This window comes from Cebidichthys violaceus, unplaced genomic scaffold, assembly GCF_023349555.1.
Source record: "Cebidichthys violaceus isolate CVI_PGR_0920_01 unplaced genomic scaffold, fCebVio1.0.p SCAF_3, whole genome shotgun sequence".
Lineage (NCBI taxonomy): Eukaryota > Metazoa > Chordata > Actinopteri > Perciformes > Stichaeidae > Cebidichthys > Cebidichthys violaceus.
In genome coordinates, this window is record NW_027176483.1 from 12,333,977 (window position 1) to 12,348,976 (window position 15,000).

Genomic DNA, 15,000 nt, shown 5'->3' on the forward strand with positions numbered 1-15,000 from the left:
TGAAGGAAGACCATAAGAAAATAAAAACAAACATCAAACTCTCTGTCCAAGACATGATGCAACTTGTCATGCTACGGTTCAAGAAAGGGTGACCATAAGGAAAGTTGTATACCTATGACAAAGAAATTCATTTCCATATCTATATCTATATACTTTTTTTAAAATTTCAAATATATATTTATATATATATATATGTATATAATTGGTAAAAATGAGTAAACTATTGGTGGAATCAATTTTAAGATTTCTCTCTGCCTTCTATACTAAAAACAAAAAACAGGCGCAGATTAATTTATTACATTTCCTCGTTGCAACATTGTCTTTTCTTCTGAAAGCTATATTTAGATACATGTATATCATATTATATAATACCTATATATAATATTCCCTTTGGAAAACCAAAAAATTGATTATGAAAAAAGCCACGAGTGTTGGTTAAACATTCTCCAAATATAATAGATAGCACAGTCTGGGTACCAAGGCGGAGAGGTTTTCTCCCGTGGTTTACTTGGTGGAGCTCCACCTCTGGGCTCGAAAGTCTTAGGTTTAAAAACAACAGCAGGTATAGAGAAGACACACATTTTCAGAGCTGTGTCAGCACTATGTCCATAGTCCTGTGTTCATCATTGTTGATTTCTCTATAAATATTTTGAAAGGCAACTGAGCTTTCTGTTTGGAAAACAAAATTCTTCCTCCTCTTTTACTCAAACTGCAAAAGGCTTTTTGAGGCCTAATAGATGGAGTGATAGAGGTAGAGAGGAGAGGAGGGAATAATGAGAGAGAAAGTGTGGGTGTTACTAGGGAAACAACTGAAGCTTACACAAATCAAATGTTTTAATTGGAGCTCATGCGATTCTCCTCGGCAAAGAAAGACCAGAGTCCATTTTGAGGTCTGATCTAATTGGCTGCAGGCAAGGAGGTGGGCAGACACTCAGGGCCAAGTAGAGGGGGACAAATGTGTTGACTTCCCCTCTTCAGTGCAGCGCCAAGTGCAGGGTATTAATGCAGAACAAGAACATAAAGTTCACAGGTTAACATTTGTGATGCAGAACATAAAAGCAGCCAGAGTAAAAGAGGAGCGGTCCCTATCTTTTCTCTTTCATCAACTCTATATCTTGCCCGTTCTATCTTCGTCGTTCTCTCCGTCTGTTGCTGTGTCTCAGGGCAGGGGTCAGCTCTCTAGCAGCATTTTCAGTGCCCGTTCAATGTTCATGCGGTGTCCGACTCGTGTCACTCCCAGCTCTGCAAAGTCATCCTTGGTTAAAGCTGGGAGGTGAGAGCCTTCGATCTCATGTTCCTGAAACCCTGCTCTGTGCTCTCCCAGATTTATGCTCTCCAGCCAGTCTCCGACGTCGTACTTATTCCAGAGGTGGAGGGGTTTCTGATGGAAGGGCCTGAGGGCTAAAAGTGGTGATCCCAGTCCGGGGGAATGGGAAGGGGATGGGGACGGGGAGCGAGAGCGGGAACGGGCACTGGAGCTCCTCATTACGAAGCGCACCTCTTTAGGCTCTTGGGGTAGGCTGAGGCTAGAGGATTTGAGGATGGTTTGTGGCGGTGTAGTCGGTGAGGTCGGTAGGCCGAAGCTTGAGAATCGTCCAAGGGGGTCACCCCGATCAGGTGATCCTGATCCTGGGCTTAGGGTGCGTCGGCTGACAGGGTAACGGCTGCCAGGGCGGATGGTGAATGTGGTGCCGTAACTTCTCTGAGAAATGGTGTGGAGCTCGCCTAAGCTGCTGAAAAGTCTGGTGGAGACACAGAGAGAGACAGAGAGAGAGAGACAGAGAGAGAGAGACAGAGACAGAGAGAGAGAGAGAGAGAGAGAGAGAGAGAGAGAGAGAGAGAGGGTTTCAGGAATGTTAGCAGAGGAAATGAAGGTGAACAAAGTAAAAGTAATGAAGAGGAAAAAGAGATCAAGCTTAGGGTTATATGTATTGACCGCTGTAAGTTCTTCTAAAGTTTAAGTTAGTGTAGGCTTGAGGTTAATGACTGTTGGACAGACCAAGCTATACTCACAACACAGCAACATCAAAGCAGCAAGCTGCACTCACTGACTGGAGTATCTGAGATTATTTTTAGTTTTGGATAAAAATCTATGTACTACTCAATCATGCATACGTAACATTATAAGGCAGCATTTTAAAATAATATGTCAATATTACTGAAAGTATTTTTCCTTTAATGAACTCAGTCAAAGTCTACTTCCTGTTATGGCATACAATATGCTTTCCTGAAGTGATCACTGGGACCCACAAACAGCAACAATCTCAAATCTCAAATCTAATTGTTGTCTTACATTGAAACTGCAGTAACTGAGCACTGAATTCATATTTATAGTACAGAAATTCATACTGCACGTGCGTGCACACACACACACACACACACACACACACACACACACACACACACACACACACACACACACACTTTTTCTACAGACACACACCTTTGAACACAGGCAGCTGCACATTACTTCCCAAGAAAAATTACAAACAGAGCAGTAATTATGCTTTTTTTTTTTTTTAAATGATTCTATGAGATATGGTGTATAAAGCAAACAGGTGACATTAATCACATCTGTCAAAGGCCACATGAAGGTACAAAAAGCAGCGTCTTTTTCCAAAGCCCTGCACCGAAGTGCAGCTAATATTTAATTCAATGCAGTAAGTCAACCATTTTTGGGAATCTCAGTGACCAACAAACCTAATCTTTCCATCTGCAGCATGAAGAGGAAGATTTTGGGAATTATTGCCAGATTGCAGATTGTGATACAAACTAAATCTGGCAATAATTCTTAACCAGTAAGAATCTGATGCTGCAACAACAGTTATTCCAGTATCTTCCACAAGTACAATAAATACTGGTTTATCTTCATTTTCACACTTGACCCTCTTTTGGAAAAAAAATAACATAAATTGGTGAAACAGTTTAAAAGTGGCTGATTAGTATTCTACTGATCTAATGGAGGAAAAGATGGTCAGAAAGGAGAAGAGGGATGGATTAGATGGATTTGGTCTAGCTTGGTGCAAGCAGGGAGAAGCAGAACGAAGAAGCCTAAATGTGATAAGAGATGGTACAATGGTGTCTGTTTTATTCATGCATGTTAGTGAGTGTCTTTTTTACAGGTGTGCCACAGGTGTTATCCCTCTACTGCATGTGTTTAAAAACTAAAGAGTGTAATGAAACAAAGGTAGCTAGGCAGCGCACATGGCTGGAAAAATGACCAGACTACAGGGAGCCGACGGATATGAGATGAGCTCCATGCGCACTTACACAGTCGTCCTGCCCTCCTGGGCGCACAGTCACTTCTAGACCAATCAGATCAGAGCAGCAGGGCGGAGCATGCAAGGTGAGCAGAGAGAGAGCAATGGGAGAGAATGTTAGCATCACTCCATGAGACGCAGCCTGCCAACCAGACTTCATTGTATGCTTCAGCCAACTCTGCTGTCTTTGACAGGCATTGTGTGTGTGTGTCAAGGTGTGTGCATCTGACTTTCTGAGTGTTGTTGCACCCATGAATTTATGTGTGACTGCATGATGGTGTTATTGATGTATAGGCATGACAAAGACAGCAGAGTATGCTTCGGCACTGGAAGGTCTGACTAGTGGGCTACATGAGAGAGAAATGAGCACACTATTCACATATCAAACACTGCACAAACAAAAGGAAAACAAACAAACAAACAAATAAAAGGCGGGCACATGTCCCTTGACTTTTGTGTTTGCTTTTGTATTCATTCTGAAATGATGGACTAAAAGAGCTTCTTCTTGTTGGCAAACACATCGATATATAAATTGTGAAAGTAGTAGTTATATTTGCATTTATATCAGTTGTATCTAAGGAATGTGTGTAGGTGTGTTTTCTAATCAAGGCATACACATTTAAAATATATTATCAAATATATTCTGTGCTGTTTTAGTGTGGTTTAAGAAACCTACAGTGTCCAATAAGCAAGACAGTCAGGGACCATGGCCATCCTCAACACAATCACTGAAAAACAAAACAAAGTTATGCAAATTACATTAAAAGAGAAGAACAGAAAAACAAAAAGCACAGATGAAATAAAATGAGAACCACAGGTTTCTAAACAACCCAAAGCTATGACACACTGCATGTGAACGAGGTGTATACAGAGACAAAGAGACAATATACAGCAGCATGTGGTTTTTGAAGGGGTTTAAATGTGACACAGTGGATGGGTTAAGTTATGGAGTAACATTATAGTTAAGGATGCTGGGATGCCGATACAACATGTGAAATGCTAAAGAGGGGGTGAGGAAAAACAAAACAGAGAGAGAGAGAGACAGAGAGAGAGAGAGAGAGAGAGAGAGAGAGAGAGAGATAATGGTGTGCATGATCATTTTCGTCACAGCCAGGGGTCGACTGTTGGGATGGATTTGGTGAAGATGAATTTGATTGCATAATCTCAGGAGAGTCCAATCATGAGTGAGTGTTACATGATATGTTGTGTTTGATATCATGGTCACCTGTTCCATTCCATCACGATGTTGTTGAGGTACGGACCAATGATTGATGGCTGAATTTGGTTCAATGTCACATGGTGACTTTATATTTAATTATATGGTAACACAAGCATTGCATTGTCTTAAGTAAAAGGGATGAATGAGCTCTTCGACAAAAAGTATTTTGGTATTAGTAATAGTAGTACACTACTGGTGAAGGGATGGGACGGGACATGCTAATAATGTTTTTAGAATGCAGAATAGTCTATGCTTACACAATTGTTTTCATAAAAAAAAAAGATGGCTTAAATACATGACATTGCTACATTGATGGAGGTGCTGGAGCTAAATTCCACATCAAACATGGCCAGAAGCAACAATAACAAGTAGAGGACAAAATTCTGCCAAAGTTTAATGTTAGTCAGAATGAAAGGCCAATAACTACTAGCCCTATGGGTCAAATCACTGTCAATATCTGCGAGCGCAAATGAGACCCATGCCTCATTTGTGCGAGCTTGTGTAGAGGTCCTGCGCGTAAAACTCAAACAGTGCACGAATATTACTTTTGCAAGCGCTTTCACATCACTCCGCACAGAATATCTCTACTCGTGTGAGCAAAATTGAAGCCTGCGAGGAGAAAACCATGCTTTGAGCGTGAGGAGCGTCGCCTGATGCACGCCTTCTATCACTGCTCTTCTGCTTGCAAAGCTTTTATCTCATTTGTCCGTGGATCTCATTTGTGCTTGCGGATATTGACAGTGATTTGACCCCATATAGCCCTTCTACTGATCAATTCTTGCAAGACTTTTCCTTTCTTTGATGGCTATGTAACTAATTTAGTTGACAGCTGAATGGAAACACAAAAATGTGAAGCACTGTAGTTTCAGTTGTGTGGAGTTGGTCAGCTCCTCCTGCCGATGTAAACACGACGAGAGGACTGCAAAAGAGTCAATGCGTACATCTTGTAAATCTTAAAATGTCTCCTCATATCTTTTAGCTCCTCATAACCACCAGTGAAGTACAGTGAACATGAAAGCAAAATGTTCCACCCTCCTTATTCAAACGAACAGAAATGAGGACAAGAGAAGAAGAAAGTTGAGGAGCAAGGCTTTAAAAAACGTCATCTGAAGAGTGCCTTCAAACTCCGGAGCTCTTTAAAAGCTACATTCTGAAATCTTGATTGTTACATTAATATGAATGAAGCACTCTTCTGAACAGCACATTAGAATTAACATCAATTAGCGTACATTTTATGGTAAAGTAAAACTGCAATTGACAACCAAAAAGTGACAGCACTTGTTCTCACAATCTGCCAAATCATTAAAAACACAACCGGGCCAAATCCTGAGTAGATCAAAAGAGAAGACATTTATGTGACAGTGGCACCTCAGAATTGTCTGTTAGTCGCATCATTTACATGGCTGTTAATGCCAAGATCATGAGGGGATGATATTAATGTGACACACCATTATAGTTCAGTCATGTTCAAATACTTCTGAAAATGCATCCTTAAATCTTTGAGGTTATCACTGATATTACGGTAGGATGGGAGGCGATGATAAGAAGGAACGTTTCCGGTCTTATCAGAGTTTTATCAGTGATGGCTGCAAAGAAATGTGGATATAAGGATGTATTATGCATTATTTGAACAAGGACTCTGGAAAGTTGGAAAGGTAGCTACTAACAGGGTCAAAGGTTAGAACCCAACAGAGTGTGTGTGAGATGAGGAGAGGCTTTCAGGAAGTGCATGCCTTCGAGCCCTGTTACCTTGTTTGCACCAACAGATAATATTCTACTACCAGTTCTGCTACTACTACTATTACTGCGCACACACACACACACACACACACACACACACACACACACACACACACACACACACACACACACACACACTACCGTCTCCTTATTGACTACTACTGTCTATAGTATGCACTTAACAACCTAGATCACTTAACAGTACGTCAAGGAGTAGAGTTGTAACTATAGAAACAAGGAGCAATTTAGACCCAGAGGCATACATTGTAGTACTATTGTATATCTCTAAAACCAATTATGTGTATTTAAACACTATAGCCAAATATGTTATATTCTTTTTAAAATAAATTTGAATATGACAAACTCTAATTGAATAAATCAGGTGATGCAAACAAGGTAACATATAACATTTAAAAGAAAATAAATGAAAGAAAAATGTATATAAGGGTTGTTATCTTTCAATGGGATTAGTTGAAAGGCTTGTTAGGAAAATTATATTTAAAAAAAGCTTAAGTTTACCCTAGCGGCTATAACCTTAAGGTTTACTCTCTTCGGTGTCCTCACATCTGCAGGAATATAAAGGACTTCATTGTACCTTCAGGTATGGCGTGAAAACAAGAAACCCACAGATAATAGACAAAACAGCATTGTGCTTCAGATGCTTCAGATAACCCTATAGTCGCTGTGTGAGATTTTGTGAGTTTGTGTCTGCCTCTTTTCTATGCTTCAAATTTGCTTTTTACTTACTGATGTTGCAACTTACTGTATGACCCCTAGAAAGCTACAGCACATATTAACAATGTTGTTACACTAAAATTGTCAAGAAAGCTAATGCCAGCAATGCTGAGGACCTCTGATCTCATTACCACTTACCATCACAGTGGACTGGCTAAAATATGGATTAATTTGCATGTTTTAAAATGTGAGTAAAATCAAATCATGCACAGAAATAAAATTTGAGGCTGCCCTCTTCGACTTAGCCTCAAGCTTTCCCTCTTTCCAGAGAAATGTTATCAGATTCCAGACTAAAATAGACTCAAAATAGATGTCTATAAAATATGTTTGCTTTTAAATAATAAATGAAAGCCTCTAAAAAAAAAAAGTTCTGGGTTAAACTTTGGCAAACAAGAGAAAAGAAATGTCTGACAAGTGTGCGATTATAATTCATTTAATAATTTAATTTGTGCTCGCCAGTGAACTTTCTTTAGATTGCTAACCCTCTCTGTCACTGCCATCATCTAAGTAAAAGAAAAACAACTTTTAATAAAACCATTTCCGGCACTCAGCGTTTAAATCAGTTTTGCAGTAAATTTTAAAGTAAATGAGTAAAGCTTCTCTCTTACCTGGCACCTGCCACAGGTGACTTCCTCCCTGGATCAAATGATGCTCCCAGTGGTTCCTCTCCCAGTGACCTAGTGTCTTTATTTAGCTGCTGTAGTCGTGAACTGAGCTCCCCCATAACAGATGGTTTTGCTCCCTCATCTAAACCCAGCCCCAGTCCCAGTCCACCAAGATTGCCCAAACTCCCAATACCTAGCCCCACCCCTGGTCCACGAGGCTCCACTGGGTCCCCCCACAGCTTGGACCTCCGCTGGAAGAGGTAGCGCGGCTTGGTGGGGGCTAGTCCAGTCACTGAGGCTGAACCACCTGCAGGGAGCCCAGCTCCTCCGGCTGCAGCAGCAGCCAGAGCAGCAGCCTGTTGTTGTGATAGCAGCTCGCTGTCAGAGCTCTGCTTCAGCAGAGGGTCCCTGAAGGTGACAGGGCCTTTACTGCCTCCTATTTGGGACTTCAGTCGGGGCTTAGGAGGCACTGGCGGCTTGTCGAGCACAAAAGTCTGCCCGTCGGCATAGGAGGTGTGCGTGGTGTGTGTGTCGGCAGGCTCGCCGCTTTCTGAGGACAAGGTGGACATGCTGGAGACCGTGGAGATGGTGCTGGTGGTCTCGAGATGGTGGTCTCGCTCTCTGTCACTGGAGCTGCGTGTGTCAGCCTCCTCCACGCCTGAGTCAGCTGCAGAGCCAGACTCGCCCACCGGCGGGGGCTCCAGAGGGTCAGAGGACTTCCCTGAGACAACTGCTGCACTGGGTAGAGGTGCCGGTTGGGGAGGCTGAGGCTGGGTGGGTGTCACAGTTGGGGTTGTTGGGGTAGAGGGAGTTTTGGGTGTTGGTGTTGTAGGGGGGGTGGGAGAGGAGGCAGGTTTAGTTGGGGACACTGGCGTCCCCTGTGCCTGTGCCAGCAGCCCATTAGCAAACTCATCTGGCGGTGGAACAACTCCAATCTTACGTAGCTCCTCTCTAGTTTCCTCATCACTGGAGGACAATATTGCAGGGGGCAGGGTCACTGTGTACGGATCCACATCCTCTTCAGAGCTTCCCTGAGCCAGGCTTTTCTCTTGGGCTGGACTGGCAGGACGCTGAGTTTGAGGCTGGGCCTGGAGCTGGAGCTGGGCCTGGGGCTGGGAGACCGTAGGACTGGGAGATTTAGCCCGTGGACTTAGAGATTTACTGGGCTCCGTGGACGTTGGGGCAGGTGTCTGTTCTAGTTCTGAACCCACCCCGACAGCCTGGCCGTTACTGGTAGCATGGACCATGATAAGCCCTGCTGTTTTCTGCTGCGAGGTATCCATAATACTAATCAACATACTTTTTTTATCCTCTAGTCTCTTCTCCTCCTTTCTCTCCTCTACTCTGGCCTCCATCTCCTTCCTGAATGATAAAGGTGATGGTGATGTGGCCCACTGTGGTTTTGTGGGCTGGGGAACTAAAATAGATGCTGGGGAGGATCCAACTCCATACCCCGCTGCCTTGGCGCTTTTAGGTGAAAAAGGGGGAGTTGTGGATGCCCCTTCACCATGTGGAGACTCTTTGGTCTGAGGGTCAATGAATACTGCCCGCTCCTGTTTAGTCCTAGGCTCTGGGCTTCCAGTTGGGGACTGGCTCTGGGAAGTCAGTGCTCTCTCCCTTGCGGCCAGCGCAAGAGCCAGTGGAGAGTTAGGGTCCAGGGGCTTTCCTGTGAGCGGATGGATAAAGGTGGTCCCACTAGGTGAGGGGCTCAGGGCCAAGGCAGGGGGAGGCAGCTGTCCCAGCTCTCTGGTGAGCATCCGTTCATCAATGGAGTGAGACTGAGTCAGAGAGGGGGGGTCAGAGCTGGTGGTGGACGCCCCCTCCATGGTCCCAACAGAAAGGAAGACAGTGGATTTCCTCCGTTCTTCTAGGCGACGCTCACGGTCTTTCACTGCTCCAGCTATTGCAGCGGCGAAGGGGCCCTTACCCTGAAACATCATCTCTCCCTGGGCACGAATACGCTCTCGCTCAGCCATCAGCTGCTGCTGGTAGTAGTCTGCACGGCTGGTGTGTGTGTGTCCATGGGTATATGGATGTCGTCCTGAGGGTGAGCTCTCTCTGGAGTGGGCAGTAGCTAAGGCCAAACTAGCTTTTTCTTGTGCATCTTCCACCTGCATAAAGACAAAAAAAATCAGCCGAATATGTCAAAGTTAGGGGGTCTTTGATACTAAAGTAAAGAAAAACAAAACAGAAGACCATCCCCGATATGTAACCTACCTGTAGTTGTTTAACCAGGGGACTTTTCTTCCTCTGGGGCTTGGTGGGTGTGTACAGTCCAATGCTAAATTGTCCTACATTAGCATAAGGGTTGTCAATAACCCGACCCTTCCTTTTGATTCGCTCAGGTGGAGTAGCAGCAGAAGGACGGGGGATTTCTGTAGGTTCTACAGGTAGATGTGAAGAGTCCTGCAGGATGATCATGGAGCGGGCTTTCTTCTGTCTCTCTATGTGTGTGGCCTGCCGGTGTGCGGCCTCGTAAGGCAGATCCAAGGAGGAGGGCTTAAAGCTGGAGCGTCCCCCAGGCTCATGGCCCTGACTCTGGGTCCTAGATGGGGGAGGAGGGGGACAGAAGGCTGGGGGAGGACCAGTGTCTAGGTAGTAGGGAGGAGGAGGAGGTGCTGTTTGTGGCGGTGGAGGGATAGGATGGGGGTGTGAGTGCTCTCGGAGGCTGTCTGTCATAGAGGAGCTGCGGGGAAATCTGTGCTCGCCTGCAAGGGCAGACAGACGATCCTCCTCAGTGGCACCTGATGAGGGAGGGAAGAGCACAGAGCTTCTGGTGACAGGGAGTAAGCTCATGAAATTGGACCATTTTATACCAGCCTAGCTGGTCCACAGCTGCTTCCTAAAGAATAAACTGCAATGCATCCATCTGTAAATCTGTTAACTCACACACTTTAATAAAACTTGTAACTCTAACTGTTTTTTACTTATATTACCAATTAATTGAGCATTTGTTTAATGAGTGTACTTGAGGAAAAGATGTTTAATAAAACAGAGTATTAATAATGTATGTGTATATATACTTTTGAAATAGGCTCTGTACTTGAGCATCTGCTCTGTGAATAGCCATTAAGCACTTTTGCACATATTGTAATTTCTTGTCAACCACAACTTAGAATTGAATTGATAAAGATGCAGCTTCATCTTCAGTATTTTCTATTTGTTGTACTTCTGTCTACATGCTATTCTTTGTGGGTGTAATGATGCAATTTTACAAAAAAAGAATGAAGCTTCTTATATTCTCTACATGTCAATATATTACCTATAAGCATACTGCACATAAGATACACTATCATTCACCTTATTTGAATATGTACAGGATGGGTGATTGTTTTACCAAAAGACTTGGTCCTGGACATCCCCTTTGGTAGTGGTATATGACCTCTCTCAATGCCTGGGTGAAGACCTCCATGTAGAGTCATTCCTTGTCTCTCAAATAGTGACTGCAGCACAACAAAACAGAGAATTTACTGTGTTGTGAAACACAGTTATAATGCCTTTAATTAAAAAAAACAAATATCATTACTTAACCTTTCCATGAGGAACTATATTTGTGCAGTGTACAAATAAGACTTTAAAGCTTCATTAAAACGCCGACACTGAATACAGAATACCAACAACAAAGTAGCACAAAGCATACGTGTGTACATGTGTGCAGTGTTGCATAGCGCAGTGTGTTATACATCATATTGAGTTTGTATGTTTGCCAACATGTCTGCCAGTGTGCTGTGTGTAGGTGCACTCACACTGATCTCTGCTGGTGTTATTCTCCTGCTGGTAGGCCTTTGTTTGACAGTAGCTGCTCTGTAATCTGCCTCCGAGGGCTGAGAACGCAAGATAGACTCCTGGGATGCCAACATCTCATCTAGTCTCTCTGTTGAGAAGGAAATGAGCCAGAACTAAATACTGAGGCGTTAGACCGGGGAAACATTGTGTCATCATTTCTGACATTGCTAACACAGTAGGGATTAAAATTTGTGATTAAAAAGGCATTTCCAAAATTTATTTAAATGTGAGGGCATGCTCCATGGTATTGTACAAAATCTCAATACAAGTTCACTGTGTTTCTTTGATGACCACTAGGGAGTGAGCACTACGAATTGAAAGGGACAGAGAGACAAAAGGTGGAGAAAGAGAGTCCACATATTTCAAGTGTTCTGCTCTTCGGCTCTAAATCAACACTGCTAAAATTAATGCAGCAGTGATAAATTATCTTTATGATGTTCAGAGAGGTGTCAAATTTTTGACTAAGACTCACCTCCTCTTCTCCTCCGAGCAGAAGCTTGGTGGGAAAAAGATAGCGTCAGCAAAGGAGGGGAAATCACGAGAACAAGCCAACAGAAGAATTGACTACTCTAAAAGTTAGGAGACACACCAAGTTTTGCATGCCAGCTATCTGGCACTCACCCAGTTCTTCCAGCTCAGCGGTCATGGACTTAGAGCGCAGTGTCAGGGTGGTGCTGGGAGCTCTCTTGGGTGGTGGGGGAGCTGTGGAAAAAAGGCATGGGGTTGAAGATGAAGTTGAGGGGGATGAAGATCCTTTGGATTTGCGGCTCAGTGCCCTCCTGGCATCCCCCAGACGGCCAGCCCATCCTGTCTTCACTGCTTTGATCTGGTCAAATTCAGATGAACTGGATGGCCCGCACTTAGCCAGGACCTTGTTCAGGCTACGGTTGGAGCCCGACTTCTTCATGTTTTGCTCTCTGTTGGTCCAACAACTTGTAATTTTTTCAGTCTGTCTCCAAGACTTTCAGTTTTCTAGTCTTTGTGTTGCAAGATTTTGTCTCTGTTGAGGAGCCCAGAGGCAGTAAATGTACAGCTCAGTCCAGTCTGTAACATCCCTAGCTTTCTGAACCCTCCCATTACACACATAACGGAATTTGTCTGCCACAATAGGCAGAATGAGTAAAATGAGTGTGGCAAGGAGAGGGAGAAAGTTGTCCATTTTACTTTTAATATGCTGCCTGTCTGGAATTTAGCAGGAGTGTATCAGAAAGAAACTCACCGACACACTGGCTTACACACACATGCATATCCTCCCACATGCGGGACCACATGCAGATACACAGAGAACACTCCCTGAGGAAGGACATGATGACATGTGGGCTTACAGACGAAGAGATGACAGTAAATTAAACAGCTAAGGAAAATGATGCGGTGCAGGCTTTATACCCCAAAAGCTCGCCGGAGCCTCCCTATCCTACTACACACAAGGCAACTGCGCTGTTATCGTCTCACTCAAAGCGGTAAAACACATCTAACAAATATCAGCTCCAAATGCAAACGATAGAGTTACAGGTTTAAATAAAAAAGCTTTAAATTAGGTTACAATAAACATTGTAATTAACCAAATGAAAATAAGCATGTTAAGTCTGCAGTAACGACGTAATGCCATGCAGTCGGACACAAATCATAAAGCCACATACAGCGGCAGTCTCTACATGCTATAACAAACCCAAGTTTCTTATCAATACTCCACAATTCAAGTAGATCAGCTCACTCTATCCGAGATTGACCAGCTGGCACTCAATGCACTACTGTAGAGCGATAGATCGCTAAATCCCACGGGTGCCCCAGTGCCTTACTAAAGCCTAACTATCCTGCTGTCGTCAGCAGCTGCAGATCTGGTGTATGAACGCCATCCTCGGTACAGTCCATATCAAACATCTTCTTTTCCTCACCAGTCTGCACATTCTGGTACAGTAGCAGGGAGCAGAGGAGATGGAGGAGGACGGAGAAAGAGAGTCAGACGGAGAGAGAGATGCTTTTGCTGTAATGTAATGCCTAATTCAAACATGCAGTGTAGTCACCATGGCAACGGTGGCAGTAGTGAGGCTTTGCATGGTGCAGAGAAAGTGTGTTTTGTATGTGTGTTCGCCTGCAAGTCTCTGTGTGTGAGTGCATGTCAGAGCATGCGTCTGTGCATTTCTGCAAAGGATCGGCACAATATGCAGAGTAATCCCAGTGGAGAAGAAGTGCGGCAGGACAGGGCGTTCTACACAGCTTAGGATGTAAAAAACGAAGACATTTAGGAGAAGTTTGAAACAGGACTGAAAAAATCACGATTTTGGCTCTGAAACACTTAACATGCACCATCTTGTTTAAAGCTGTCTGCACTGTCTGATTCCGTCTGTCCATCTTTTCTTTGATTTACAATAAAGGAATCTTACCAGCCATTGTCTGTTTAGTCTACCTCACTCATGCTATAACCTGTAAAACATCTGTGGTCTCAGCAGCTTACACACAAGCAGGGATAAGCAAAGACAATGATGGGAACAAAAAAAAGACAAAGATGAATGGACATGAACCACTAAGTTAAAGGCACTCACAAATAAATGCAATTATGCCTACATTTTTATATAGTAGAACACATCAACCACAAATGCCTTAATATACTGATTGCAAGTAAAACAATATATAATGTTGAAGGAATATATAGACATAAATAGATAGTAAGATGAGATGACCGATATTTCTCTTATTTAATTTAGCATACAAAGACAAGGGGAAACAGCAAGTCTGGCTCTGTCCAAAGATAACAAAAAACCTGCCTACCAGCACTTCTAAAGCTCATTAATTAACACATTCTTGTTTGTTTAATCAATACAATACAAACAAAAATGATAATTTCTTGGTCAGAACCAATAACTGAGAGTGGAGAGCCAGAGTCTCCGCTGGTTGGCTGGCAACTTCTCAGAGCCAAGAAATAGTCCGGCACATAATCCCTCATAAAATGGCTAATATTAGACAGACCAAAATGAGAGTGTCATTTATCGTCTCATGTGAGCATCTATCCAAAATGTCAAACTTTAAGCTTTAATAAATGATGTCAACTGAGTGAACTCAATCCACAGAGGAAGATCGTGACATGCAGTTCAAAGCTTCAAAAAAAGGTACTCTGTGGACCTTCAGTTAAGATGCTTTTAAGAAACAGGCATAAGGAAAGATACAGTACAAAAGATATACAGACAACAGACAGACAGAGAGAGAGAGCGAGAGAGAGAGAGAGAGAGAAAGAGAGAGCGAGAGAGAGAGAGAGAGAGAGAGAGAGGACGATGATTAAGAGATACCATAAAGCACTGAGTAGCAGAATTTAGTTTATACAATGAAACTAGGTCAAACCCATTTTTCACAGCCTCTGTATCTCAATAATCGCAAAGGACACACACACACACACACACACACACACACACACACACACACACACACACACACACACACACACACACACACACACACACACACAGACCTGAGGTCATAGTGCCAGAACTGTGTGGGAGCTTAGTAATGGCGAGCTTTGGTTGACATGGAAACCACATGAATTTACAGCAGAGAAACGTGGTAGAAATCACCTTGACAACAGAAAACACACATCTCTTCCCATGTCCTCTGTACATGAAACCAACTTACATATTTCCATTACAATTATAAAGTTTATGAT

General features: G+C 43.3%; 1 protein-coding gene across 11 annotated transcripts in view; it reads right to left on the reverse strand.

The window, feature by feature from the left end:
- shank3a (SH3 and multiple ankyrin repeat domains 3a) overlaps positions 1–15,000 on the reverse strand; it is a 188,023-nt gene that overhangs the window by 2,649 nt on the left and 170,374 nt on the right. For 2 of the 11 annotated variants that reach the window (XM_068723846.1, XM_068723853.1), the window contains 7 exons: positions 11,967–12,047; positions 11,818–11,841; positions 11,306–11,433; positions 10,897–11,002; positions 9,777–10,303; positions 7,563–9,670; positions 1–1,742 (listed from right to left, as the gene is read on the reverse strand). The exon at positions 1–1,742 is cut by the window's left edge and continues 2,649 nt beyond it. In XM_068723846.1, coding sequence (XP_068579947.1) covers positions 1,172–1,742; positions 7,563–9,670; positions 9,777–10,303; positions 10,897–11,002; positions 11,306–11,433; positions 11,818–11,841; positions 11,967–12,047 — 3,545 coding nt within the window. In that variant the 3' untranslated portion in view covers positions 1–1,171. The other 9 variants (XR_011103878.1, XR_011103881.1, XR_011103879.1 and 6 more) reach the window with 9 other exon arrangements.